The sequence below is a fragment of the Primulina tabacum genome, chromosome 9 (genome assembly GCF_025594145.1).
Source record: "Primulina tabacum isolate GXHZ01 chromosome 9, ASM2559414v2, whole genome shotgun sequence".
In the NCBI taxonomy this organism is placed as follows: Eukaryota; Viridiplantae; Streptophyta; class Magnoliopsida; order Lamiales; family Gesneriaceae; genus Primulina; species Primulina tabacum.
In genome coordinates, this window is record NC_134558.1 from 17,400,863 (window position 1) to 17,427,108 (window position 26,246).

Consider the following 26,246-nt stretch of genomic DNA (forward strand, 5'->3'; position numbering starts at 1 on the left):
ATATCCTGTCTCGGTATCTCACAATATCATCACTGACTGAATACAAAACACTGCCCTTGGCCTCATCCCTCTGCTTCCACTTTGCTAATTGCTCATCTGATGACTGACCACTACGAATACGGTCCAGAAGAGAAGACTGAATGGTCAAGGTAGATAGACGGGGAACTCTACCTTGAGGATAAGTCTCAAGATCAAACCTCTGCATCTCAATCTGAAGAGGTATACTTCTTTAAATCTTCGAATCAGGTCTATGACCGGATTACTTGTTCATCTTCTAATTTGCACTAGAAAATTAAAAGATATTTTGCGTAGAGATAGAACACAAAATGGTTCAAAACCTTTGAGAGTATTAATATTGGAAGAGCCAAAATTTTTCTTGCAATTCCTCTTCTAATTCACGAATGAATCTTGTGCACTAAAAATGAGAATAAAGAAAATCCTAATATTTCTTGAATGATCATTTACTTAATTAATCTAATTAATTAAGTAAACTAAATATTTGGAGGAATTATGGTTAATTCTCGACAATCTCACAATCCAAATTAGTGGAGGCTATGATTTTAGGTCAAAAATGACCTAATTACCATAATTAACATTAATGAGCTTGATTAATTAATTAGGCTAGTCCAACTAGTTTAATTAATTAATCAAAGTTCATTAAGAACTTTAATTATTTAGTATGTTGGACTTGTACTCCTACAAGCCCATAAAACAAACTTCCCACTATATTTAATTTAATATTTAATAAACTCAACTTTTGAGTTTAATAAATTAAATCCTTAAATTTTATAAATTCAAATTCTTAAATTTATTCTCACCAAATTTCATAAATTCAACTTCTTGAATTTATTATCTCATAAATTCAACTCCTTGAATTTATTGTCTCAAAATTTAATTATCATAAATTCATCTCCTTGAATTTAATATATCATAATATAAATTCAACTTCTTGAATTTATTCTCTCAACGGGAACAAATAATCCAGTGCTTGTGTGACTCTCAATGGTTCAGGGATACAGCTAGCCATGGGTTCACAACTCTTTGTGATTCAGGACATAATCCTTTATTCGGGCTTACCCCAATTCGCCCCATTCTATGTATCAATAATTGATCATGAGAATATCAGAAATAATTTTTCTGATTAAACCCATCGAATCATGGTAAGAATGTCAAGTAGCATCGCCCCATGATTTTTTAGGTATCACTGATAATGCCTGCAAGAACCAGTTGATTATGATTAACGTACAGTACGGTCCCTTCATCTCATATATCCCCATCGAATTTGCAACCATTGGTTCATCGAGGGTTGCATAATAATTCGATAACTATGTGACTCATCTTTAAGAATAAATAGTGGCATCGCATGTACAATTGGAGAACTCCTTCTCTAACGTACATCTCATACTCTGGCCAGAGATTTCATGCACTATTATTTCATCAGATCACATAGGATATCCACATCCGTAGGTGAGCGGTGAATTCTCGACTACAATGCACTGGCTCCTATATGTGTCGCAACTGTACCAAACCTCGCCACCTGATGACTCTCCCGGAGTCGGTAAACGAGTCAAAGCACAGCCCTAGCATATAGAGCCTCAGTGTTGTCCCGGGTCGTAAGGACTAATGGTGTACAATGATAACCACGGACTTATCCTCTCGATGAATGATAACCACTTGGAAAGTCCGAGGGAGGGTTGTTCGTTATAATCATCATATGACTACCCATCTGTATGTTTGGACATCTCTATGCCCTTACCAAGAAACACAGTACACAACATCACATATGCTAGTCTCGAGCTCAAGCGGCCTTAATCCTTATTTTAGGCGGCTGACTCGACTAATAACGAATTTAGAATATGCAGTATTTACAAATGAGTTTCAACATCGAATTACGATTCATTTGTATTAAAGCATAATCAAGGACTTTATCTATGCTGATTGCATGGGTATACATATAAAGTAAAAAGAAACCATTAAAAAGTAAATTATATTAAAATAAATGTTTTTTATTACACTTGAATCAATAAATTCCCCAGCCAACAGTTGGCTTACAGGGCATCTACTCTAACAATCTCCCACTTGCCCTAGAGCCAACTACCCATAAACTTTAATCCCATTGCTTCGCGATGCTTTTCTAACAATGGTCTTGGCAAGGGCTTTGTAAGAAGATCAGCAATATTATCTGCAGAGGAGACTCTTTCGACTGATATGTCTCCTCTTCCCACTATCTCCCGTATGATGTGGAACTTCCTCAGTACATGTTTGGATCGCTGATGAGACCTTGGTTCCTTTGCTAGCGCAACGGCACCAGTGTTGTCCCAGTACAACGGGACTGGATCAATTCCATTGGGAATAACGCCCAACTCTTGTACAAAATTCCTCATCCAAACTGCCTCTTTGGCTGCAGCAGATGCAGCAATGTACTCAACTTCAGTGGTGGAATCCGCAACGGTGTCTTGCTTGGAACTTTTCCATGAGGCAGGCACGCCATTAAGCATGAATACAAAGCTAGAGGTCGATTTCGAATCATCTACATCACATTTGAAGCTAGAATCAGTGTAGCCTTCCAATTTTAATTCTCCACCCCCATAGACCATGAACAAGTTCTTAGTCCTTCTCAAGTACTTAAGAATATCTTTCACGGCCTTCCAATGCATTGGACCAGGGTTCGCCTGATATCTGCTTGTAACACGCAGAGCGTAAGCAACATCGGGACGTGTCGATATCATACCATACATGATACTACTAAAAATGGATCGGTTTTAGGTGTTCAAATGCGCAACGGAAGTTCAAAAATCTTTTCAAGGCATGAAAACTGAAATTTTAAAGAAAAATTTGAACACCTCATGTACTAGCATGTAACATATACAAAAACACAAACTATGACATTCATAGGGTGTTATGAAACTTTACCTATCAATCTCAAAGATTGATGTAATGGCTCCAACCAAGTTGTAAACAACTTTGCTCTTCAAAGGCAAGACAAATCTACAAGCTCTCCTTGTTCTTGAGTCCGTCTTCAAAAATCAAGCTCACCACCAAACTTAAAAGATCCACCTTACACTTGCACTAGAAAATGTAGAATATTTTTCTTTGAGAAGAAAATTATTTCTCCAACAATTGAAGGAAAAAATTTTTGAGAGAAAAAGAACAAGAATTTCGGCCAAGTGAGGAGTGAAGTGGAGTGAATGAGTTTTCTTGGATGTGGAAAAAGCTAAAGCTAGGATGTGCATGCCATGCCAATTCTTTAATCAAAAGTAATCCACAACCTTTCACCTCCCAAGCATTCAAATCAAGTGGGCTTGTAACATTTACAAAGGGGCCATGGACTTTTAATTTAAATTGTCTCAAAAATATTTGAGCCCAATTTAAACAATGCTTGATTTTATTCAAACCCACTAGTTGAATAATGATTTCCTATTGGGCTCTACATGACCCAATATGATTTAATTAATTCAACACTTGAATTAATTTAATTGTTCGGACTCTACTAGGCCCACCAGTGTTTAATTAATTCAACACTTGAATTAATTTAATTTAGTCCATAATAATGCTTATGAAAATCACAATTCCCAAGCATGCAAATCAAGTGGGCTTGTAACATTTACAAAGGGCCCATTGACTTTTAATTTAAATTGTCTCAAACATATTTGAGCCCAATTAAACAATACTTGATTTTATTCAAGCCCACTAGTTGAATAATGATTTCCTATTGGGCTCTACATGACCCAATATGATTTAATTAATTCAACACTTGAATTAATTTAATTGTTCGGACTCTACTAGGCCCACCAGTGTTTAATTAATTCAACACTTGAATTAATTTAATTTAGTCCATAATAATGTTTATGAAAATCACAATTTCCAAATACATTATTTATTTGGCCAACTTTTAATTTAAGAACACATTCATAAATTAAAAATTACATTTCACTCATAGAAGTCATACTTCTATTTTCCTCAAGCTTAAAAACTCCTTTATAAGCCGTTCAACACATTGAACTATTTTACTTCTCAACGGGATCTAGAAAGCTAGTACTTGTGTGGCCCTCAATGGTTCATTGATACAACTAGCCGTGGGTTCACATCTCCATGTGATTCGGACTAAAACTGTCCTTATACGAGCATACCTCAATTGCTCCATTCTTAATTATCAATTCCATGATAACAAGAACGCCAGAACTCAAGTCTGATAGTACCCAACCAATCATGTTAAACGCCTAGCAGCATCGCTTACATGATTCCCTAGGTATCAAATGATAGTGCCTGCAAGAACCATTCAATTATGGTTAGCGTACAGTACGATCCCTTCAACTCATATATCCCGACCGATTCGACAACCATTGGTATATCGAGAGCTTTCAATGAATCGATACTATGTGTCATGTTGTAGTTGCATCGATGGTGTAATCTATGAAACCTCTTTCATAATTACCACCATACTCAAATCAGATATTTCAAAATACATACACATGCTATCACATAGGATATCCATACCCGAAGGTAAGCGGTGAATCCCCGACTACAATGCATCGACTCCTATATGTTTCGACAGAACACCCAACCTTGCCACCTAATGACCCCTTGAGAGTCGGTAAACAAGTCAAAGTGTAGTGCTAGCACATAGAGTCTCAATGTTGTCCCGGGTCATAAGGACTAATGGTGTACAACCATAAACTAGGACATTTCCACTCGATAAGTGAGAACCACTTGGAAAGTCCTTTATGGAGGGTTGTTCAGTGCACTCTACAAGGAGCACCTATCTGCATGCTCGGACATCACAATGTCCCCTACCAATGAAACATGGTACTCATATCGCAGATACTAGTCTCGAACTCGAGCGGCCTATATCCTTCTTAGCGGCAGCTGAATTGACTAGGAACTGTTTAGAATATACAGTATTCCAAATATGAGTTTCATGATACTCATCATATGAGCATATCATATTCTTTCTACTATTTGTATATTCAAGGACTTTATCTATGCAACTAGCATGGGTATACAGATAAAAAAGTGCCAAAACAATAATTTCAAATATTATTAAAATAAAGATTATTTATACATAGAGTTTAAACATGAACCATCGGCCAACACTTGACTCGACGGGCACCTACTCTAACAATCTCTCACTTGCACTAGAGCCAACTACCCATATGCTTCAAACCCATCGATTCGCGATGCTTCTCGAATAATTGTCCTGGTAAAGGCTTAGTTAGCGGATCAGCAACATTATCTGCGAAGCCGACTTTGTCAATCGAGACTTCTCCTCTTTCCACAATCTCTCGGAGGATGTGGCACTTTCTCAATACATGTTTGGACTTCTGATGAGACCTTGGCTCCTTTGCTTGAGCAATGGCTCCCGTGTTGTCACAAAACACCGGGACAGGAGCAACTCCATTAGGAATGACGCCCAACTCTTGGACGAAATTCCTTATCCAAACAGCCTCCTTTACTGCAGCTGATGCAGCAATGTATTCTGCCTCAGTGGTGGAATCCGCTGTACTATCTTGCTTGGAACTCTTCCAAGAGACAGCAGCAACATTGAGCATGAATATAAACCCAGAGGTTGACTTCGAGTCATCGATATCGCTTTGGAAGCTAGAGTCGGTATAGCCTTCCAATTTTAGTTCTCCACCCCCATAGACCAAGAACAATTTATTGGTCCTTCTCAAATACTTGAGGATGTCTTTCGCAGCTTTCCAATGTGGAAGACCAGGGTTTGATTGATATCTACTCACTACACTAAGTGCGAAAGCCACGTCAGGACGTGTAGATATCATCCCATACATGATGCTACCAATCGCAGATGCATACGGAATGCGTGTTATCGCCTCTATCTCTGCATCAGTCTTGGGAGACATAGACTTGGATAGGGACACGCCATGACACATTGGTAGATGTCCTCTCTTGGACTCATCCATCGAGAACCTCTTCACGATGGTATCAATGTATGTGGACTGGGTGAGACCAAGCAATCTTCTTGATCTATCTCTATAGATCTGTATTCCCAATACAAAAGATGCTTCACCCAAGTGCTGCATCGAGAACTTACACGCTAACCATATCTTAGTTGATTGCAACATTCCTACATCATTCCCAATGAGTAGAATATCATCAACATACAGCACCAGGAATGTCACAGCACTCCCACTGACCTTCTTATACACACAGGGTTCCTCAGGATTCTTAGTAAAACCAAACTCTTTGATTGTACTATCGAATCTAAGGTTCCAACTCCTAGATGCCTGCTTTAGACCATAAATAGATATCTGAAGTTTGCATACCATATGCTCACTTCCGAAAGATGTAAACCCTTCGGGTTGAGACATGTAAATCTCTTCCTTAATATCCCCATTAAGAAAGGCTGTCTTGACATCCATCTGCCATATCTCATAGTCATACCATGCAGCTATGGCTAGCAATATCCTTATGGACTTGAACATTGCAACTGGAGAAAAGGTTTCCTCAAATTCAACTCCTTGTCTTTGAGTATAAGCTTTTGCCACAAATCGCGCCTTGAAGGTCAATACCTTCCCATCCGCCCCAAGTTTCCTCTTGTAAATCCATTTACACCCTATGGGAACAATTCCCTCAGGTGGATCCACGAGATTCCACACTTGGTTCGAATGCATGGAATTCATCTCAGATTCCATCGCTTCAAGCCACTTGGATGAATCGACATCAGATAACGCTTCCTTGAAGGTCCTTGGATCACATCCATGGTTAGGCTCATCATGGCCTTCTTCAAGAAGCAGACCATACCTCATAGGTGGTCTCGAGGCTCTCTCGGATCTTCTAGGAGCTTGTATCTCCTCTCTTGGCTCTTCGGGTGTAGGGTTCTATAATTGTGGGTATCTCTTTGCAGACCATACCTCATAGGTGGTCTCGAGACTCTCTCAGATCTTCTAGGAGCTTGTATCTCCTCTCTTGGCTCTTCGGGTGTGGGTTCTATAATTGTGGGTATCTCTCGAACCTCTTCGAGTTCTATCATCTCCCCTTTTCTATCCAATAGAAATTTCTTTTCCAAAAAGGTTGCATTCCTATAAACAAACACTTTTGTTTCTTGGGGATGATAGAAGTAGCATCCAACCGAATTCTTTGGATATCCCACAAAGTAACATAAAATGGATCGACTATCCAATTTATCTCCCACTACCTGCTTCACATAAGCGGGCACCCCCATATTCTAAGATAAGAATATTTGGGTGGCTTACCCATCCATATCTCATATGGTGTCTTATCAACTGCCTTTGTATGGACATTGTTCAACAACAGTGCCGCTGTCTCAAGCGCATATCCCCAAAAGGATGGCGGCAACTCCGTGAACCCCATCATAGACCGAACCATGTCCATAAAAGTCCGGTTACGACGCTCCGAAACACCATTCAACTGTGGTGTAGCGGGCGGAGTCCACTGCGAGAGAATCTCATTCTCCCTAAGATACTCTTGGAACTCGGCACTCAAGTACTCATCACCTCGATCTGATCGAAGTGTCTTGATGCTTCGTCCCAACTGTTTCTCTACTTCACTTCTGAATTCTTTGAACCTTTCAAAGGCTTCAGACTTGTATTTCATCAAATACACATACCCATACCTCGAAAAGTCATCGGTAAAGGTGATGAAGTAAACATGTCCATGCTTAGTGGTGATGCTAAGCGGACCGAACACATCGGTATGGATCAAATCCAATAACCCTTTGGCTCGCTCTGCGTGGCCCTTAAAGGGAATTTTGGTCATCTTTCCTTTTAGACAGGATTCACAAGTCGTGAGAGCATTAATATAAGACATATCAAACATGCCTACTCCCACTAGCTTGTTCATCCTTTTTAGGAAAATATATCCTAATCGAGCATGCCATAATTCTGCCGTATTAAGAGTATCATGCTTTCGCTTGTTTGTTGTTGTTATTGCTTGGACATTGTTTAGTGGAATATCTTTTAATTTTAAGGTGTAGAGATCTTTTTCAAGTTCTCCAGTACCAATTAAACATTCATTCTTATAAATATTGCAAACACCTTTGCTAAATAAACAAGAAAATCCATCTTTATCAAGCATAGAAATGGAAATAATGTTTTTCACCAATTCAGGTACAAACAAAACGTCTCTTAACATTAACTTAAAATCATTGTTTAAATGCAAGCAAACATCTCCTACGGTCCTTGGCGGCAACCCTTGCTCCATTGCCCATCCTCAAGAAGGTCTCACCTTCCCTGAGCCTCCTACTTCTTCCCATCACCTGCAAATCATTACAGAGATGTGAGCCACAGCCGGTATCCAATACCCAAGAAGTATAGTTAATTGAAATGTTTACTTCAATATAGAACATACCGTTTCCAGAACTCTTCTGGGCAAGATATTCCCTGCAGTTACGCCTCTAATGTCCAGGCTTCTTGCAGTGATGACAGATGTCAACAGTCTTGTCAGCCTTCACTGGTGTGGCTGCCACAATGGGATCCGGAGTCTGCCTCTTCAAGGGCACGTTGTTCTTGGGACGTTGGAAAGAATGCTTCTTTCCCTTCCCAGGTGGACCGGTCTTCGTACCAGATGAAGAGCCCACATAAAGAACTGGCTTCTCTTTCTTGATAGTGGACTCAAAAGTCACAAGCATATTCACCAACTCCTCAAGGGTCGGCTCCATCTTGTTCATGTTGAAGTTCACCACAAAAGGATCAAATCAGCTAGGCAATGACAACAGCAACACGTCGGTGGTCAGCTCCGAAGGCGACATCAAATCCATGACAACGAGCTTGTCCACGAGCCCAATCATCTTTAGGCCATGCTCATGGACCGAGGCCCCATCTCGCATGCGCAAAGTGATCAGCTCCTTGACGGTAGCATGCCTAAGAGGCCGAGTCTGCTCACCAAAGAGCTCTTTGAGGTGAAAATGAACGTCAGCAGCATTCTTTGCATCCTCAAAACGCCTCTGCAGCTCATCATTCATAGAATCCTGCATATAACACCTGGCTTTCAAGTCATGGTCACACCAATCCTCGTAAGTCTGCAATTCCTCAGGAGTGCAGCTAGTCGGAGCCTCAACAGGGGGCGACTCAGTCAATGTATATGCAATCTTTTCCGAGTTCAAGACGATCTTTAGGTTTCTTAGCCAAGGGAGGTAATTAGGTCCGGTTAATACGTGTTTGTCGAGTATTGTAGATAGCGGATTGCGAATTGAAGACATTGTCAAAAATGTACTGAAAAGTAAAACAGATAAATATTAATGACTATTTTAAAATATTTAGTAAGATATAAAGCATGGACTTGTACTTTATAAATTTTCGCTCCCACTGTTTTGACATTTTCACTACCCTCTAGTGAAAACGGGAAACTCCTTTCCTCAGTAGGTACGCAAGGTCCAATTAGCGAATTATGATCCCGAATAATATCATCCAATCACAATTTCCTAAAAGGTAGTTTCCAATTGCATCATCATGCAACCCTCTACGTAAACTTTTGTCTCACGTTTGATTAGGACCCAATAATATGACGTCGTTCATCTTTACGTGTCAAGCCTTACCCATCGATGTTGAACCTTAATGGACGGTCGCCATGAGTTCCCCCAATAATATGAGCCGAAATCATGGGAGTTCCACGTAGTTCACATCACCATGTCAATGGATGTCACAGCTTTCCGGCACCCAGGGCCCCCCTAATAATATGAGCCGAGCCCCGAGCACGGGTAGCGTTCATCATGCACCCATTGTCGATGGAAGACATGGAAATTATAAACAAATTTATAATTCCCCTTTTCAGGCTTGATATTAATTTTGAATCTTATTCAAAATGAGGGTTTTTAATTTTGAAAGGTCTCATCATTAATTTTATTTAAAATCTTGCCATGTTTGATCGTATGTTTGCCGGATTGATGCAACTTTGTTATTATCATAATAATAACGCACATACTCATTATTTATAACATATCATGCATATATTATAAACAGTAAACAAAACAAAGATGATCAATCGCCCCAAAACTAATGGCCCGTGTGAGCTAAACACGGGCCTAGGTCCAATCCTAGGGAAATGCATGGGATGCAAATGCAACTATTACATTAGCTTCCAATACTTACATGTCTTCGATCTTCATAATCATCACGGCCACCATCTTCCAATCTTGATCATCCACTATACTAATATTTACAAATAAATATCTATGGCAAATAGGGATACATCTCATGGGGGTGGGAACGGGCCATAAACCAAGCCCACTTTATAAATTGATAATTATTAAAATCATTCAACACAAAATATCGTAGCATACACCTAACAAATTGGGCTTGAGCTTTTGATCATCCATCATGCATAATATCACATATCATACATCATTAATTAATTATCACAATAATTAATTGATCCAATATTATATATCTTGATCCAATCACTAACCGCCACGATTATAAACTAAATTAACAAAGTATACAAACACCTTTGTCTACTTTCTAATTAATTTATTTATAACCGAATTTCTTGTAAATCACCATCTACTATAAATAATTAAAGTCCAACTTCAATTATTTATTTCATGAGAAAATATTTGCAACTTTTGTAATTTTAAACTTAAGGGCCCAAAAACACATTTTTCACCAAAAACATTTTGACTCATTTAAAATTCACAACTATGTTAGGTCATCTAATGGCCCAACAACATCAAGGACCATGACACTTTGATAATCCAAAACACTTTTGGAAACCCTAGTCGTCATCGCCGTCGCCGGATTCTGGCCTACAAATTTTTTTTTTAATTTTTGATGGAGACATTAGGGCTGCCCTTGCTGCCTGAAATGGGCAGCCCCTCAAAATTCCTTGATTTTGTTGCAAAAATTTCATCTCATGCGGTTAGAAATCGACCTCAATCTAATATTATATATATGCTACACAAACTAGTACCCTTAGCTCTGATACCACTTGAAAGAGGGATCGGTTTTAGGTGTTCAAATGCGCAACGGAAGCTCAAAAATCTTTTCAAGGCATGAAAACCGAAATTTTAAAGAAAAATTTGAACACCTCATGTACTAGCATGTAACATATACAAAAACATAAACTATGACATTCATAGGGTGTTATGAAATTTTACCTATCAATCTCAAAGATTGATTTAATTGCTCCAACCAAGTTGTAAACAACTTTGCTCTTCAAAGGCAAGACAAATCTACAAGCTCTCCTTGTTCTTGAGTCCTTCCTTCAAAATCAAGCCCACCACCAAACTTAAAAGATCCACCTTACACTTGCACTAGAAAATGTAGGGTATTTTTCTTTGAGAAGAGAATTGTTTCTCCAACAATTGAAGAACAAAATTTTTGAGAGAAAAAGAACAAGAATTTCGGCCAAGTGAGGAGTGAAGTGGAGTGAATGAGTTTTCTTGAGTGTGCAAAAAGCTAAAGCTAGCATGTGCATGTCATGCCAATTTTTTAATCAAAAGTAATCCACAACCTTTCACCTCTCAAGAATGCAAATCAATTAGGCTTGTAACATTTACTAAAGGGGTCATGGACTTTTAATTTAAATTATCTCAAACGTATTTGAGCTCAATTAAACAATGCTTGATTTTATTCAAGCCCACTAGTTGAATAATGATTTCCTATTGGGCTCTACATGACCCAATATGACTTAATTAATTCAACACTTGAGTTAATTTAATTGTTCAGACTCTACTAGGCCCACTAGTGTTTAATTAATTCAACACTTGAATTAATTTAATTTAGTCCATAATAATGTTTATGAAAATCACAATTTACAAGCATGCAAATCAAGTGGGCTTGTAACATTTACAAAGGGCCCATGGACTTTTAATTTAAATTATCTCAAACATATTTGAGCTCAATTAAACAATGCTTGATTTTATTCAAGCCCACTAGTTGAATAATGATTTCCTATTGGGCTCTACATGACCCAATATGACTTAATTAATTCAACACTTGAGTTAATTTAATTGTTCAGACTCTACTAGGCCCACTAGTGTTTAATTAATTCAACACTTGAATTAATTTAATTTAGTCCATAATAATGCTTATGAAAATCACAATTCCCAAGCATGCAAATCAAGTGGGCTTGTAACATTTACAAAGGGCCCATGGACTTTTAATTTAAATTGTCTCAAACATATTTGAGCCCAATTAAACAATACTTGATTTTATTCAAGCCCACTAGTTGAATAATGATTTCCTATTGGGCTCTACATGACCCAATATGATTTAATTAATTCAACACTTGAATTAATTTAATTGTTCGGACTCTAATAGGCTCACTCGTGTTTAATTAATTCAACACTTGAATTAATTTAATTTAGTCCATAATAATGTTTATGAAAATCACAATTTCCAAATACATTATTTATTTGGCCAACTTTTAATTTAAGAACACATTCATAAATTAAAAATTACATTTCCCTCATAGAAGTCATACTTCTATTTTTCCTCAAGCTTATAAACTTCTTTATAAGCGTTCAACACATTGAACTATTTTACTTCTCAACGTGATCTAGAAAGCTAGTACTTGTGTGGCCCTCAATGGTTCATTGATACAACTAGCAGTGGGTTCACATCTCCATGTGATTCGGACTAAAAATGTCCTTATACGAGCATACCCCAATTGCTCCATTCTTAATTATCAACTTCTTGATAACAAGAACGTCAGAACTCAAGTCTGATAGTACCCAACCAATCATGTTAAACGCCTAGCAGCATCGCTTACATGATTTCCTAGGTATCAAATGATAGTGCCTGCAAGAACCATTCAATTATGGTTAGCGTACAGTACGGTCCCTTTAACTCATATATCCCGACCGATTCGACAACCATTGGTATATCGAGAGCTGTCAATGAATCGATGCTATGTGTCATGTTGTAGTTGCATTGATGGTGTAATCTATGAAACCCCTTTCATAATTACCATCATACTCTGATCAGAGATTTCAAAATACATACACATGATATCACATAGGATATCCATACCCGAAGGTAAGCGGTGAATCCCCGACTACAATGCATCGACTCCTATATGTTTCGACCGAACACCCAACCTTACCACCTGATGACCCCTTGAGAGTCGATAAACAAGTCAAAGTGTAGTGCTAGCACATAGAGTCTCAATGTTGTCCCGGGTCATAAGGACTAATGGTGTACAACTATAAACTAGGACGTTTCCACTCGATAAGTGAGAACCACTTGGAAAGTCCTTTATGGAGGGTTGTTCAGTGCAATCTACAAGGAGCACCTATCTGCATGCTCGGACATCACAATGTCCCCTACCAATGAAACATGGTACTCACATCGCAGATACTAGTCTCGAACTCGAGCGGCCTATATCCTTCTTAGCGGCAGCTGAATTGACTAGGAACTGTTTAGAATATACAGTATTTCAAATATGAGTTTCATGATACTCATCATATGAGCATATCATATTCTTTCTACTATTTGTATATTCAAGGACTTTATCTATGCAACTAGCAATGGTATACAGATAAAGAAGTGCCAAAACAATAATTTCAAATACTATTAAAATAAAGATTATTTATACATAGAGTTTAAACATGAACCATCGGCCAACACTTGCCTCGACGGGCATCTACTCTAACAACTACCAATGGCTGACGCATATGGAATACATGTCATCATCTCTATCTCTTCATCAGTTTTGGGACTAGCTTTAGATAGAGTAACACCATGACACATTGATAAGTATCCTCTCTTGGACTCTTCCATAGAGAATCGCTTCAGAATGATATCGATATAAGTGGTTTGGGTGAGTTCTAGCATCTTTTTGATCTATCTCTATAGATTTGTATTCCCAATACATAGGATGCTTCACACTTGTCTTTCATGGAGAATTTACTTGCTAACCATACTTTAGTCGATTGCAGTAATCCTACACATTCCCAATGAGTAGGATGTCATCAACATAAAGTACTAGGAATGTCACTGCACTCCCACTAACTTTTTTGTACATGCATGGTTCTTCAGGATTCTTAGCAAAACCAAACTCTTTGATAGTGCTATCAAATCTGATGTTCCAACTCCTTGATACCTGCTTGAGACCATATATTGATCTCTGAAGTTTGCATACCTTATGCTCACTTTCTACTGATGTGTATCCCTCATGTTGAGACATATAAATTTATTATTTGATGTCTCAATTGAGGAATGCAATCTTTACATCCATTTGCCATATCTCATAGTCATACCATGCTGCTATGGCTAGTAGTATTCTAATGGACTTAAATATAGCAACTGGTGAAAAATTTTTCTCATAGACATCTCCTTGCCTTTGAGTATAACATTTTGCAACCAGTCTTGCTTTGAAGGTCACTACCTTCCCATCCGTCCCAAGCATTCTTTTGTAGATCCATTTGCATCCTATGGGAACGATTCCCTCAGGTGGATCCACCATTGTCCAGACTTGGTTTGAATACATAGAGTCCATTTTAGACTGCATGGCTTCAAGCAATTTGGTTGAATCAGTATCAGATATTGCTTCTTTGAAATTCATTGGATCACATCCAACACAATGCTCATCACGGCTTTGTTCATGAAGAAGCGTATATCTTGCAGGTGGTCTAATAACCCTATCAGACCTTCTAGGAGCTTATACTTCAACTACTGGTTGTTGAGAAATGGGTTCAACTTCTATAGTTGAGGGAGTATCTTAAATTTCTTCAAGTTCTATCATCTTGCCTTTTCTATCTAATAGAAATTCCTTTTCCAAAAAGGTGGCATTTCTTGAAACAAACACTTTTGTTTCATTGGGATGATAGAAATAATATCCAACAGAATTCTTTGGATATCCTACAAAGTAGCACAAAGTGGATCTGCTATCCAATTTGTCTCCCACTGTCTGCTTCACATAAGCAGGACATCCCCATATTCTTATGTAAGAATATTTGGGAGTTTTTCCCGTCCATATCTCATATATTGTTTTATCCACTGCTTTAGTACGGACATTATTCAACAACATTGCCGCAGTTTCAAGCGCAAAGCCCCAAAACGATGTAGACAATTCAGTGAATCCCATCATGGATCGAACCATGTCCATCAAGGTTCGATTTCGACGTTCAGAAACACCATTCAATTGTGGTGTAGCTGGTGGAGTCCACTGTGAGAGAATCTCATTCTCTTTTAGATAACTCAAAAATTCAGCACTTAAGTATTCTCCACCTTGATCAGATCGAAGTCCATAAATACTTCTTTCTAGCTGATTTTCTACTTCAGATCTGAATTTTTGAACTTTTCAAATACTTCAGATTTGTGTTTTATCAAACAAAAGTACCCATACCTCGAATGGTCATCAGTAAAGGTAATGAAGTAGGATTGCCCATATTTTGTGCTAACACTTAGCGGGTCACAAACGTCTGTGTGGATCATATCCAGTAGACCATGCGCACATTTCACGTTTTCATTGAATGGACTCTTTGTCATTTTTCCTTTTAGACATGATTTACAAGTAGTTAGAGAATTTATGTCTGACAAGTCAAACATGCCTTTTCCCACTAGTTTGTGCATTCTTTTTTGGGAAATGTGACATAGTCTAGCGTGCCATATTTGTGTGGGATTTGTATCATCTAACTTTCTTTTGTTTGTTGTTGAAATCATGTTTACTTGGACATTCACTTATCATTTTCAGAACATTTCTGACACACATAATTTCTTATGTCCGGATTTCTTGCAGTGAAATAAATATGTTCTGACTTATCTTGCTTTGTAGGCCTTTTAAGTGTTCTTCAGAGTTTGCCTCTTATTGGGTTTGTTTTTCTTGTGAGGGGCAGAACATTTCTTTCCCTTACCTTGTGGGCCATTTTTCGTCTGACGAGAGGCCCATTAGAAAAACAACAATTCTCTGTTTTATGGTGATCTCATAAGTTATAAGCGTATTGACTAGCTCTTCAAGGCTATCATCTATCTTATTCAAATTGAAGTTCATTATAACCCCGTCAAATGAGGAAGAGAAAGACAGTATATTCTGTCCTGCGATGCTTTTGGACAAAAAGTTTGCCAGGAAATACGTTGTCGAGAATAAAAAAAAGGCTCGAAAACTGGCACAAAATGATCGTTCGGGGGCTGGAAGACGCCGGGATTTCGTGCCTAGAAAGCAATGCGGGACTATTTTCTTGGGTAGACATGAGACATCTTTTGGGTTTCAACACTTTTGAAGCAGAAATGGAGCTGTGGAAGAATATTGTGTACGAACATTTCGCCCGGATCGTCATGCCACTGCATCGAACCCGGTTGGTTCCGGATTTGTTTTCGCCAATATGTCGGAGGAGACACTTAATATCGCAATGCAAAAGTTGAAATCTTTTGTCGATGCCATTGATCACCAAAGCAAGAATATTAACGATGGTTTTTTGCATAATTTTTCAGTCAAGGACTCGAGGAGAATATTACTTAAAAAATGGGTACTTCATCTATCCTCTAGTGATCGTGATTGCGAACGAGATCGATAGTATATTGGCAACAATTCCAATTTCACATTCTTCTTCTTTTCTTTTTCTTTTTTTTTTTCCCCAATGTATAATTGGGTTTTGGTTAGTTTGTGATCAAAATATTGTCTCTTGTTGGAGACATTTCATTGATTTCCATATATACATGAAATACGAGATAAAATTATGTTAAGAAGTTAACATATAAATTTGGATATTTCAAGAATGATTTATCCAAGTCTTAATGAAATCTTTTGCTTTCTGTCGTAATAATGATGTGAAATAATACTTTTGGCTACATTTTTCAAATTATATACAAAAACTTTTTGTGTATCATAGTAGAAATAACTATTTATGGTGTGCAATTTTTGCACGTTGTCATTTATATTAATTATAAAAAAATTGACAACGCTTATGGAAAGACACACCGTAAACAATAATTTGCGGCGTGTTTTTCTTGAACGTCGCAGGAAAAAATCACTTTTGTCGTTGCGCATGTGTTAATGAAATCTCTTGCCTTTTTCTAGCTATGATAACGAAGTGAAATTATTCTTTTGGCTATATCTATCATACCTCACTTATATACAAAATATTTTTTTCAAACAAATAATATATATGAAAATCCACACCTCCATGCATATATTAGTTTTTTAGTCTAATATATAATCAATACATGAAAAAGAAATAGATCCAAGTTGCTCGAATAGAAACAATAATAAAAAACCCATGATGCCCAATTCAATATCTAACCAAGTATTAAATGACAAAAACTTGCGTAAAACGATCTCAGATGTCGTATTTTGTGAGACATATCTCTTATTTGGGTCATCCATGAAATGTATTACTTTTATGTTAAGAGTATAATTTTTTATTGTGAATATCGATAGAGTTGACCCATCTCACATATAAAGATTCGTGAGACCGTCTCACAAGATATCTACTCATATTAATTTACACCCGATCTTATTAACAATTGTGTAATTGCCGATGACCCGTGGAATGAGATAATAAACAATGAATATGTATAACAAATGTTTTAACTATAATCGACAATTATTGTAGAACCCAAATCAAATGAGGACCGACGGATCTTCGAGGAACGTAAATATAGCTAATAAATAAATGACACGTGTCCTTGCTACTGTAACAACTATAACCAATATATTACATACAAATGGGCCACACACTCAACTTTCAATCACGGGCTTTACGACTTTCAATGATATTAGAATTTGGGCTTTGTCAATTGGGCTTTACTACCTGTTCTCTTTCGACCCTAAACTGATATGAACCGCCGTCCATTTCTTGCTTGTTTTCAACCCGGAGAGGTAACACGCAGCAAATCTAATATACTTTTTGGTGTACGGTTTCTCAAAGTTTTAATCAGAAATTCTTCGTTTTTGAGTTCGCTTTGTTATTTGTGTTAAAATATTGAAAGTGGTGAAAAATGGGTGATCCGTGTGAAAGTTCTCTAGCTGCCAATGCCGATGACGATCAAGCTTCAGGTTATTTTTTAGTGAACTACCGCTTAAATTTTGCTCGATAGTTAATGTTATTGTTTTTAATCCGGGAAAATTAAGAATCCTTGGGGATTGCGGCAATATATTTGACTATTAGGGCCGTGGGCTTTATTATTATTATTGTCTGAAATTCAACTTTACCCATCTTCTAGGTTTTAATACCTTACTTTTCGGTGCTTGTTGTAATGAGATTCAATTCTATGTGTAACATTTTTATGTAGTCATTCTCTGTTTATTTATTAGTTATGATCACAGCACATCTTGTTTCATGGATGAAAATTAGCCTCTCCGATGACTAGGAGAGGCATGGGATTAACCCATAGTTTCAAAAAGAACCCCTCTACCTACCATGAGAAAAAGGGTTTCCTCTTGGTTTAAGCTTTTCGATGCTTTCGCAAGAATCATAGTACTTGGTTTTCAATTGGTGGCCTATGTGCCTAATATCTAAATTTACGGTTATGCTGAGTGAGATGTGTGATTTGTTGAACGGGTTGTTGAATGAGGCTACTGGTCTATTTAAGATGTTGATTCATTGTTTTATTATCATCCTTGTAATGTTTGATGCAGGGAATGAGGTGAAAGAGAGATGTTGGGAGCAAAGAGAAGCTTTACCAGGGGAGTATCGGTGTGTTTATATGTGGACGATATGGTGAATACATATGTGATGAAACTGATGATGATATTTGCAGTCTTGAGTGTAAGAAGAGACTACTCCAACTGCTGGAAAAATCACGGTCTTTACCCGCACAACCACCTTTGGTGAAACTACCAGCAACCGATGAGTGCTACTATGTTCAGGATGGGAATAACAAGCCGAGACCTCAATGTCTCACCAATTACCAGACTGATCTGCTCAGGGAAAAACTTGAGATCTTTGTACGTGGAGATTCGATTCCGGAACCTATTTTGTCTTTTAGTTCTTGTGATCTTCCTCAGAAGCTCATGCAAAACTTAGAAGCTGAAGGATATGAGATGCCAACGCCTGTACAAATGCAAGCCATCCCAACTGCATTAATCGGTCAGAGCATCCTTGTCTCTGCTGAGACTGGCTCAGGAAAAACTGGTTCTTTTCTGGTTCCTATAGTTTCTCATTGTGTAAAAGTTAAAAACAACCCACAAAAACCACTGGCGTTGATTCTCACTCCAACTAGAGAACTCTGTATTCAAGTTGAGGAACAAGCTAAGTTGCTTGGCAAGGGTTTGCCCTTTAAGACAGCATTAGTTGTTGGTGGTGAGGCAATGGCAGGACAAGTCTATCGTATCAAGCAAGGGGTGTCGATGATTGTGGGAACCCCTGGAAGATTGATTGATCTGTTAACCAAGGCATGATTTCGAGTTAGATAGCATATCAATTCTTGTTCTTGACGAGGTGGATTGTATGGTAGAACAGGGATTTTACGAGCAAGTAATGCAAATTTTTCGGGCGTTATCACAGCCCCAACTGTTAATGTACTCCGCTACCATTTCAAAACAAGTGGCGAAGGTGGCAAACTCATTGGCGAGGGATATTGCTTATATCTCAGTCGGAAAGCCGAACGAGCCTAATGAGGCTGTGAAACAGATTTTGATTTGGGTTGAGTCCAAGAAAAAGAAGCTGAAGCTTTTTGACATTTTGACAAGCAATAATCATTTTAAGCCCCCCGTTGTGGTGTTTGTGGGTTCAAGACTGGGGGCAGATTTCCTTTCTGAAGCAATTACAATAGCAACTGGAATCAAAGCTCTATCAATCCACGGAGAAAAACCGATGAAGGAGAGGAGAGATATATTGAGGTCGTTTTTGGTTGGTGAGGTCGATGTGGTAGTGGCCACGGGGGTTTTGGGCCGAGGAGTTGATCTTCTTCCAGTGAGGCAGGTGATTGTATTTGACATTCCAAATTCGATCAAGGAGTATGTTCACCAGATTGGAAGAGCGTCTCGAATGGGGAAATCTGGTACAGCAATTGTCTTTGTGAATGATGAAAATAAGAAACTATTTCCTGAGTTGGTTGAAATTTTGAAATTATCTGGTGCTGCTATTCCTCGTGAACTTAGTAATTCGCAGTATCTGTTGAGTTCCTTCTCTACTGGCAAGCTTCAGAAAAAAAGAAAGCATGGCTTCTGAAGGTACTTTACCTATATACTTTTATGATATTTGAGTTACCGAAATCCTTAGAAGTCAGATTATGAGTGTTATATAATGTTCTAAGATTTTTCTGTACTTCTCTGTGTAGCAAACTATCTTTTTGTACTCGTAACTTCATTTGCTCATGAGCAGTTCTGTATTGGATGTTGTAAATATGAACACCTTTTATTATGTCGCCACACAGAAACATACTTAAAAAACAATCACTTTTGTATTTGGGTGGAATGATCCAATTTTTTTGAGGTTTGTGTTCTTGATTTAGTTGGGTGATACAAAAGAATGGGTTATTCTGAAGTTATTTTGGGATCCGAGAGAAGTGGAAAGATACATACACATATGATTTCTGTTGAAGAAAACTCAAACCAGCTGGTTTTGTTGGTGGGGCAACTTAGTTTGCTCAAGGACTGGATCATGCACCCTCAAAACAAAAGAGAAAATTAATTGAGTGTGCTATTTATGTATGATTTCCCCAGCCAAAATTCATTAATCTGTTTTTGCTAAATTCTTGGGGTCCATCACTAGTTTTAACAGTAATCATTTTGGACGATGTAATGGGATTGTTGATGGCATTAAAGAAATCTGCCAGACATTTCAATCGCCTTGTTTGCTTCTGGTAATGAAGATGGATTTGCGCTGAGAATGTTATTTATGGGAATTAAACTGGAGTTATAAAGGATTTTGTTGTGCATGTTCTAGTTGAATACAAGATGGTTTTTTCGCTTTGTATATTTTTGTACATGGAGTGATTAGTGTGCTCTTTTGTTCTAGATTTCTTGAATCTTGATATACGAGTCAATTAACATCTTATTTGTAACGTACCATATTTTTTACTACTTAAAATTTGCGGAAAAATAAAAAAAAATTCTTGATTATGAAATAACTGTATGTCTCCAAAAGTATTTGCAACAAAAGATCTAAAAATAAAGTTCACCGAAAGCATCTGATTAAAATCTTATAACCCGTAACATAAATCAGAGTATTTTGATCATATCAAAAAGCTTAAAACATGGCGGTCCTCGGGTTTAGTCTCCCGTTCAGTCCAAACCAGCTCATTGGTCATCACCCCTCGTCTCCTCCAATGCATCCTCGTCTGCATCGATCAAGTCTAGTGAGTCTAAAGACTCAACACGTATAAATTGGAAGTAACGAGTAATACGTAATAAAATCAAATGCAACTTCAAAATAGAATGTACATACTTGAACTTGAACGTGCATATAAAAGCTTGAACTTACATACATACATAGACGTGCCATAACGTGAAACTTTTCTTAAACATGCTTGCATACTTGTACATACATGAACATATTTAGACTACATCATTTTGCGTATAGACATGTTTCAAAGCAAGTGACTCATAACATAATTCGTCTGATCAGACTAAACCACATTACTGGGCTGGCAGGGACGAATCCACTGCCACATACATGAGATCCTCGTTCATGCTTTAATGGGTGGATTGGTCCCCGTTCATGCTTTAACGCTTTCCAATCCTGATCTAAACCCGTTCATGCTTTAACAGGGTGGAGAGATCCTCGGACACGTTCAACGACTTCCAAACCCATTCATAATTTGGTTACAAGACATTTAGCATACCTCAAAAACTTGAAATATTTTCTTTGCACGTCGCACATACTTACTTGGCGTTGAGGGATTCGTTGGATCTCGCTTGGGACCGCTGCTGCAACATACTAACATGAGTTCAAACACTTATTTTTCATAGCTTAGACTTAGGTACTCGTGCTCACCACCGAAGTAAATAAATAGCTTATGACATTCTAAATCTCTCGTGACTTGACCTCGTTCAATAATCGTACTAAGCCATGGTATAGAACCCCAAAACAATCTCAAAAAGAACCCTAAACTATTCCCAAACAGGATGTACACAGACCCCGTGCCCAGGTCCGGCTCCGGGTCCGTGTAGGTACTGTAAAAAGCATGTGAAGAAAAGGGGAGGCACGGACCCCGTGCCTAGGTCCGTGTAAGGGTCCGTGTAGACTCGGCAAAATGGCACTTCAGAAGGAACGAAAGCACGAACCCCGTGTCCGGGTCCGTGTACCCTCGGTGAAAGCAAACCAACGAAAATTCAATACATGTGATGCTCAACATTCTAAACATGATTGCACGGACTATGACCCGACGCCTCGAGACCCATCCTAGGATGCTACCACATTGATACAACCCTTACAAACACCCCGAATCCACGATATCCAACCTAGGACACGATGCAACTCAAAAACACGGGACTTGACACCAAATCGATTCTTACAACTTCTAATGAATTCAAGTGCCTATCGACACTAACCAGTACACCAATTACCAACCCAACATCATACTAAACATACCTAAATGCAGCAACAATCACCAGTCGATCCCTAACGAAGGCCTGTAACAATAAAACTTCAAGAACACCTCAATAACTTAATTTTCCAGAAATCGCAGTTTGAGCAGTCCCACGAAAATGATCATAACTCAGTCAATTTTATCCAAATATTTCGAATTTTATATCAAATCGAAGGTATCGAAAAGTTCTACAATTTTCATGTTGAAAGTTTTCTCAAAATCACGATCGAAAAATCGCAGTTTTTAAAAGAACAGCAAAAAAACTAGATTTTCAGATCCACAAACGTTCAAAATGCGATATAAACAATATTCGCTCAAACTTTACGCATCACACATGTATTTTTACACATAAAAACAACGCAACACATACTATGACATGATCGACGCATGAAAAATAGATTATACGTGCCTTTTAATATTAAAATTTACCGAACCGACGATACTGAAGCGGGAAAGAAGCGAGGGTTGATCCGGTGCGATTAGTGGCTCGATCTAGTTGAAGAAACTCACAAAATTTTGCTGGAAATGTAAGGGAAAAAAGGGACGGCTGCTGCACTACTCAAGAACCCTAAATTTTCTCTCCAAAATGTGTAAATGAAATGTGTTTGTGTGTGTTGTGTGTTTAACGTGTATATGTGTGTGTTAATGGTGTGTGTGCGTGTGTTTTGTAATTTAGGATAAATAATTTAGCTCATTTACATAATTAACAAGGTAAATAAAAGGCTAACTAAATGTCACTTAAAATGTTAATTAAAATGCTAATAAATGCTAACTCACTATTAATTTTAATCAAATCTTCTAACTTAAAATAGAATGCACAAGTGTCATAACTTTTAAAAGTTTAAAAAAATCATAAAATAGCTAAATCGATAATTTAGGCTTTAAAATGTTAAAAACTAAATAAATTATTTAAAATGTCCCAATCTTAACTTAAAATAAAATACCACATTTTAAACGGGTTCGGGGACGGGGACGGGGATTTTATCCCCGCGGGTTCGGGGACGGGGATTCCCCGATAAGGTAGATCCGGGGATGGGTGCGGGGATGGGAGCGGGGATATAATTAGGGGACGGGGATGGGGATGGCAAACTTGCCTCCGCCCCGTCCCATTGCCATCCCTAAATTCTCTCCTCCTATTGTCAGCATAGCTCTTTTGGCGACTTTGGGCGGTCTTCATTCTGTCTCGAATCTTGACCACCACATCTGCAGTCTGCTGAACTATCTCTAGACCAAGTTCTGCTCTCTCACCAACCTCATCCCAATGAATTGGTAATCTGCACTTCCTTCCATACAATGCATCGTAGGGAGCCATACCTATAAATGCTTGGAAACTGTTGTTGTAGGTAAACTTCACTAGAGGTAGCTTCGATTCCCAAGTCCCCTGGAAATCGATCATACAAGCTCGCAATAGATCCTCCAAAATTTGAATCACGCGCTCAGACTAGCCATCTGTCTGCGGGTGAAAAGCTGTACTGAATAACAACTTCGTCCCCATGGTTGCATGAAGGCTCTTCCAAAAGGACGATGTAAACTTCGGGTCCCTGTCGGACACAATAGAAACTGGGATTCCATGTAATCGAACGATCTCCCTGATATAAAGCTCTGCATAGTGCGTCATGGAGAAAGTCGTCTTCACTGGCAAGAAATGCGCTGACTTAGTGAGTCGATCCACTATGACACAAATAGCATTAAATCCTCTGACTGACTTCGGTAAACCAACTACAAAGTCCATGGTAAGGGATAGGGAGTGGCTTAAACATTCCTGCTGGCATCTGATGTTCAGATTTCACTTTTTGGCAAGTGAGACACTTTGATACGTATCGGCGGATGTCTCTCTTCATACCTGGCCACCAATACAGGATCTGCAAATCCTTTTACATTTTGGTACCTCCTGGGTGGATGGAATATGGAGATGCTTGTGCCTCCGTCAGAATATCCTCTCTGATCGAATCAACACTAGGCACCCACATTCTACCTCTGTATCTCACAATATCATTAGACACTGTGTAGAGTACACTGCCCTTGGCTTCATCCTTTAGCCTCCATTTCTGCAACTGCTCATTTGAAAGCTGTCCTCTACGAATACGGTCTAGTAAATCAGATTTGACTGTCAGATTAGACATTCTAGGAGCTTTGCCCTTCCGATAAACCTCTAGACTGAACCTCTGAATCTCAGACTGAAGAGGTCTCTGCACTGACAACTCTGCTACAACTACCACTTTTCTGCTCAAGGCGTCTGCGACAACATTAGCTTTTCCCGGATGGTAGCTAATTTCGCAATCGTAGTCTTTTACCAATTCTAACCACCGTCTTTGCCTCATGTTTAGCTCTTTCTGCGTGAAGAAATACTTGAGACTCTTGTGATCAGTAAATATCTGGCATTTCTCACAGTACAAGTAGTGTCTCAAAATCTTCAATGCAAAGACAACGGCGGCTAATTCTAAATCATAAGTCGGATAATTTTTCTCGTGCACTTTCAACTGTCTGGAGGCATAAGCTATAATCTGGCCATGCTGCATCAACATTGCGCTTAACCCGAGCTTAGATGCGTCGGTGCATAACACAAAATCTCCTTGCCCTGATGGCATGGCTAACACTGGCGCTGAAATAAGAGCTTGCTACAAAGTATCGAAGCTCTTCTGACATTCATCACTCCACGCAAACTTAGCATTCTTCTTTGTCAGTGAAGTGCGTGGCACTGCTATCGAAGAAAATCCCTGAATAAACTTACGGTAGTAACCAGCTAAACACAGAAAACTGCGGATCTCTGACGCATTCTTCGGTTCAACCCATTCCTTAACGGCTGCCACCTTCGCTAGATCCACCTCAATCCCACTGCTAGACACTATGTGACCAAAAAAGGCTACCTTCTCCAACCAAAACTCACATTTATTGAACTTCGCAAACAACTTGCGACTCTGCAAAACTTGCAAAACTGTCTTCAAATTCTGGCTATGTTCCTCATAGCTCTTCGAGTAAATGAGAATTTTGTCAATAAATACTATGACGAACTGATCAAGGTAACACTAAAATACTCGGTTCATGAGGTCCATGAAAATTGTTGGAGCATTCGTCAGTCCAAACGGCATCATCAAGAACTCGTAATGCCCATACCTAGTTCTAAAGGCTGTCTTGTGAACATCCGCGTCCTTCACCTTCAGCTGGTGATACCCTGATCGAAGATCTATCTTAGAGAACACTGAAGCTCCCTGCAACTGATCGAACAAGTCCTCGATCCTTGGAAGTGGGTATTTATTCTTGATCGTTACCTTGTTCAATTCTCGGTAATCGATACACAACCTCATGCTCCCATCCTTCTTCTTCACAAAGAGCACTGGTGCGCCCCACGGTGAGAAACTAGGGCGAATAAATTCCTTTTCAAGGAGTTCCTGAATCTGCTGCTTGAGTTCTAATATCTCAGCTAGAGCTAATCGATACGGCGCCTTGGAGATTGGCACAGTGCCTGGCATAAGATCGATTGCAAACTCCACTTCTCGCTCTGGTGGAAGGCCTGTGACTTCATCTGAAAAGACGTCGGAAAATTCTCTGACTACTGGTACCTCCGATATAGATGGAGTGGGTACGTCGGGTGTTGAAGTAATGCTGGCCAAGAAAGCCTGACACCCCTTGGAAATGAGTCTCCACGTCTGCATGCAAGAAATCATGCGAGAGAAACCTCTCCATCTGTCTGGCTCGAAAAGAAACTGCTCCATTTCCATCGGTCTGACCAACACTGATATCTTCTGAAAGTCAATCAGGACTCTGTTCTTCGTCAGCCAGTCCATTCCCAGAATGATATCAACTCTGGCATCGGTAACACTATCAGATCGGCATATACCAGGTGGCCCTGCAGTT

At 38.7% G+C, this 26,246-nt stretch overlaps 1 protein-coding gene across 1 annotated transcript; it reads left to right on the plus strand.

Annotated features, from left to right (window-relative positions):
• The first annotated feature begins 17,699 nt into the window (after positions 1-17,699).
• Positions 17,700-20,186, plus strand: LOC142554934 (DEAD-box ATP-dependent RNA helicase 41-like). The gene is given in 4 exon segments (XM_075665537.1): positions 17,700-17,913; positions 18,496-18,560; positions 18,562-19,251; positions 19,253-20,186. Coding segments are annotated over 4 exon segments (1,590 nt in total). The 5' UTR covers positions 17,700-17,855; the 3' UTR covers positions 20,030-20,186.
• Positions 20,187-26,246: the final 6,060 nt, after the last annotated feature.